Source organism: Gigantopelta aegis, chromosome 6, assembly GCF_016097555.1.
Source record: "Gigantopelta aegis isolate Gae_Host chromosome 6, Gae_host_genome, whole genome shotgun sequence".
In the NCBI taxonomy this organism is placed as follows: Eukaryota; Metazoa; Mollusca; class Gastropoda; order Neomphalida; family Peltospiridae; genus Gigantopelta; species Gigantopelta aegis.
Window position 1 is genome coordinate 48,236,827 of NC_054704.1, and position 5,033 is coordinate 48,241,859.

Here is a 5,033-nt window from a genome sequence, read left to right on the forward strand (position 1 = left end):
GGGGAAATATTTTAAAATATATATGACGTAAAATTAAGCAAGCATAACCAATGGGTAATATAATATACCTTATACGTATGAAAATGTACTTTGTCTTTATTTTAAAACATTTAGAAACAACCATGTGTTATATACAGCTGATATACAGTGTTACTTAGAATGAACTGTTATACATACCCATATTGTGTATATATTCACACAGAAATATCGAAAAGTGTTTCTATGTTATACATACCAAATACGAACAGTATCTACCAGAACAGACTTTTCAGACAGAAAGTCCTAATAAGTCCTAATAAGTCCACATAATCCTATGATCTAACCGATATATGTCTTAAATACATCTCTGAATATTCTCTAAACAAGTAATAACTTAATATTTTTCAGCTGATTATTGAATTTCGGTTAATTTGCAATTTTTTAATTTTTTATAAGGAAACAAATTCGTGTTTTCATAGTAGAATACAGTTAAATTTTAAAAGAAAAAGCCTATAAAACATACAATTTTATATACTTCAATATTAAACCGAGACACAGCTTACCTTTAGCTTGCAGCTAATAATGTGGGGTTTTTTTTTAAAATAGTGTAGAGGGTAATGCGATTTATACAGCAAAAACAACTGGGAGAGATATGGACAAGAAACCTGCAGAAGGAATTAAATCTAACAGGTCAAGTGACTATACCGCGACTATACTCTAAAACAACAGGCTCTGCGTGGCGAGACACACAAATAGCTTCCCATGCAAACAGAGAAACGGTGCTTTTTTTTAAAACCACAGCATGAAGGTTCTATAGACCGGTGTGAGCGTAATACTCAAGAGACAGAAGACACAAAGTCCTTCACGCTTAATACAGCTACAGCTAGAACTAGAGCTACGCCAACAATGTTTGGGTTTTTTGTTGTTTTTTTGTTTTTGCTTATTCTCAGCCCCTACCTGACATCTACATCTATCATGGCCGACGATTCCTGGAGATCCCCTCCACGAACCACCGCGAGAGCAGACGACAACGGCAGTTCATTCTAAAGAACGGACTGGCAAAATGTGGAGCACAGAAGACACGAGACAGCTGAAGAGTCACCCACTCAGCATTACAGAAACACCAAGTCAACACCAACGAGCGGGGACACATTACATACGGACAGACTTACTCAGTTGCCACTGCGCATGTTCCTACTTGCAGCATGCTCCGTCATACACGATAATGATCTGGCGTCAAGTCTAAAGCTTACGTACACATACGGACACAACGGGCCAGCGAAACAATGCTTCATTTAAAATCAGTTCCATTCCGTGAATACATACACACACACATATATATATATTTTTTGAAAAAAAATCTTTTGATCTTGATGATTAATGAAACGTTATACAGCGAAACAGACGATTCGTCATCCAACCAAAAATAATAATAAAAAAACGAACACGCTTGATTAAAGAAAAAAAAGAAGGAAAAGAAACGAGAGATTCTCCGTCATTTATCACAGACTTTAACAGCAATATTTTGGAAATCCATTACGATATTTTGACGAGGAAATCCATAGCGCTTTACCGTTATCCATCCTAGTCTGAATCTATAAAACAAAAACCGCTGTTTAGAAGCGAATCATCTCCGTCCACGCAAACACAGAAATCTCGAACCACTCGCTCTGCCTCTCCTAATGAAATACACACTGACATCACAAAATGATGTTCATAATGAATGGAAACGTCACGTGGTTCTGTAGATTATTCAATGTGTTGTTGTTGTTATGTTTCGCTTTCTCCCCCTCTCTTCTTGTCTGTCCTGTGTTTTGTTTTTTTAAAACTCCTTTTCTTCCGAGGTTGTCACGCAGACGCTGCTAGCAGCATAACTAGCAGGTTGTGAAGCTGATACCGGGAGGCGACCACGTTAAGAAGCCGTCACGACATACAAAACAGTCACCGCTAGTATTGATTTTTGTACTTTGTTGGGCAGATTTCCCTTCTGGGTCGACAATCGCGCCGTAAAGCATATATTATACTGATGATTTTACATCGGGTTTCGCACTGTGTGTGTGTGTAATGCTGTTGACTTTGAAGGGTATCTTGTTGGAGGATTGGCTAAAGAAACGAGAGGGTCATCACAATTTTTTTAAAAGTAACATTGCATTTATGGAAATGGTGGATTTCGGGTGGGTGTTACATTATACATCGGGGTTGGCACTGTGTGTGTCTGTAATGCTGTTGACTTTCAAAGGCTATCTTGTTTGAGGATTGGCTAAAGAGACCAGAGGGTCATCAATTTTTTTTTATATATATATATATAGTAAAATTGCATTTATGGGAAAGGTGGATTTAAAGTCGTGAAAGAAAAAATACCGATAATTCTGTGTGAATACATACACAATATGGGTGGATGTTACATTATACTGTTGATTGTACATCGGGGTTGGCACTGTGTGTGTGTCTGTAATGCTGTTGACTTTCAAAGGCTATCTTGTTGGGGGATTGGCTAAAGAAACCAGAGGATCATCACAATTTTTTAAAAAGTAACATTGCATTTATGGAAATGGAGGATTTAGAGTCATGAAAGAAACAATTTTCGGTATTTCTGTGCAAAAACATACACAACATGGGTGGGTGTTACATTATACTGTTGATTGTACATCGGGGTTGGCACTGTGTGTGTGTCTGTAATGCTGTTGACGTTCAAAGGCTATCTTGTTGGCGGATTGGCTAAATAGTAAAATTGCATTTATGGGAAAGGTGGATTTAGAGTCGAAAAAGAAAAAAATACCGATATTTCTGTGTAAACACATACACATTATGGGTGGGTGTTTGAAAAGCATATGACCGAATTATCTGGCTGTATAATCAATGTTGTAAGGCAGGTATTCCTGCAGAACTGTTTTAGCGTGTCAGTCGGATCCGGGCCGAGAGAAGCAGTCATTTATATGGTAATGTAACGCGCCAGACAAAGGGATCAAAACAATGGGCCAGGAAACCGTATATTTATACCACATTATAGCCACGTCCTAGATTGTATACAGATACTTTGATTAATTATTGGGAATGGCCAAACCAGCGTGTTTCATATTATTATTTTCCACGTGAATATAAACAGTATGAATGAAACCGTAAACAACGCAAGGATTTGCGGTTTTCTGATCCCACTGAACTGGATTTAGGATTTAGGAGAGAGAGAAGATTCGTCACGAATGTTTTTTAATATTGAAAATATCAACCGAGTCTACGTTAATCGGTATTTGTCGAGGCTCTGCCGAGGCAATGGGATGGAATAGAATAGATGTTTAACGACATCCCAGCACAAAAACTACAAACAGTAAGTGATGAACATCATCAAGATAACAATTCAAGAGTTAAATAAAAACACAGTGTAAAGAACTGTGCAAACCTGCTGAGACAAATACCGATTAACTAGACGAGGTTGATATTTTACATATTAGAAAACACGAGTAGCGAATTCTATTTATCCTATAACACGTCTACAATAACATTTCCATTCGATATATAGTAAATAACAGTACTAAAGTCGTCTCCATCGGTAACATGACGTCATCACAATTAGCACAAATTACTTTGATGTCACGCACTTCAACTAAATCTTACCGGCCTCGGTGGCGTCGTGGTAGGCCATCGGTCTACAGGCTGGTAGGTACTGGGTTCGAATCCCAGTCGAGGCATGGGATTAATCCAGATACCGACTCCAAACCCTGAGTGAGTGCTCCGCAAGGCTCAATGAGTAGGTGTAAACTACTTGCACCGACCAGTGATCCATAACTGGTTCAACAAAGGCCATGGTTTGTGCTATCCTGCCTGTGGGAAGCGCAAATAAAAGATCCCTTGCTGCTAATCGGAAGAGTAGCCCATATAGTGGCGACAGCGGGTTTCCTCTCAAAATCTGTGTGGTCCTTAACCATATGTCTGACGCCATATAACCGTAAATAAAATGTGTTGAGTGCGCCGTTAAATAAAACATTTCTTTCTTTCTTCTTTCAACTAAATCTTATGAACACGTTACGCTCAGGTATACAGGTCTTGTTGGCTTGTAAACAAGTGGCCCATTCATAGCAACGTATTATTACCGAGAGACTTGAAAATTTGCATATACGTTTAAATTTAATACACTAAATTATCACATGGTTTATGACATGGATATCATGGGTAAGTTAAAGGATAAACACATGTACGTATATAGCAGCCGATGATGCTAACTCAAAACAATGTCTCATTTTGTTTTCTTGTCTTAACGTGTTGCTTAAGACTAGTTTTTGACTTCTTATAGTCAAAAATTAAACTACGTGTTAGTGTATCGTTATATCAACATATAACCATCACCCCACCCAACCCGTGGTTTTGCAGATAAGCTTCTAACGGTGACATTTCGTTTTTACCAAGTAAGTCCATAGAGCAAAGGGAAACCATCTACAAGGCTGATCGATTTTTCTTCTACACAAATGATGCATACTTCCATTGCTGGCTCTACCTTGTACGCGCCTTTAATATTTAAACGAACTATTAATGCCCGAATAAATAGTTGTCGGAGAAACGTGGTCTGCAAATTGTGTAGACTGGCTGTAGATTGTGATAAGGAACGCGCCACGTAAAAATAGATGATGGTGCGCCTAAGATGCGGAGTGACGAGGTTAGGGGGTGGGGGGTGGGGGGGGGGGGGGAGCACGTTGTAGGCGAGAATCCCCCTTCCTCTCCCCCTTCCTGTCTTGAAGGCAAAGGTTTGCTCACGCAAGAACTTGTGCCCACGAAAGGCGTGTGCTACAGCAGCTTACTCTGAATCCGCACGTTAAACTTTATGACCTGGTGGGGGATGGGTAAACTGCCCCCTCATCATTCTAATCACAAAAGGGAGCACGTACGCATAAGAGCATGTTCTCTCTCTCTCTCTCTCTCTCTCTCTCTCTCTCTCTCTCTCTCTCTCTCTCTCTCTCTCTCTCTCTCTCTCTCTCTCTCATTCAGCTGAGATCGTGTAAGCCCAGATTCCCATGGCAGTCGGCTTTCTAAATTACCCCAAAATTAATATCTAAAAATATATG

At 39.3% G+C, this 5,033-nt stretch overlaps 1 protein-coding gene across 2 annotated transcripts in view; it reads right to left on the bottom strand.

Annotated features, from left to right (window-relative positions):
- LOC121375455 (potassium voltage-gated channel protein Shab-like) overlaps nt 1–1,747 on the bottom strand; it is a 76,182-nt gene extending 74,435 nt beyond the window's left edge. The window contains exon 1 of one of the 2 annotated variants that reach the window (XM_041502922.1): nt 1,553–1,747. Coding sequence is in view for 1 of the 2 variants with exons in the window: in XM_041502921.1 (XP_041358855.1) it covers nt 937–956 (20 nt within the window). In the remaining variant the exon portion in view is untranslated. Of the gene's footprint in view, nt 1–936 lie in introns of both variants that reach the window. The other variant, XM_041502921.1, reaches the window with a different exon arrangement.
- Between the last annotated feature and the right edge of the window lie 3,286 nt (nt 1,748–5,033).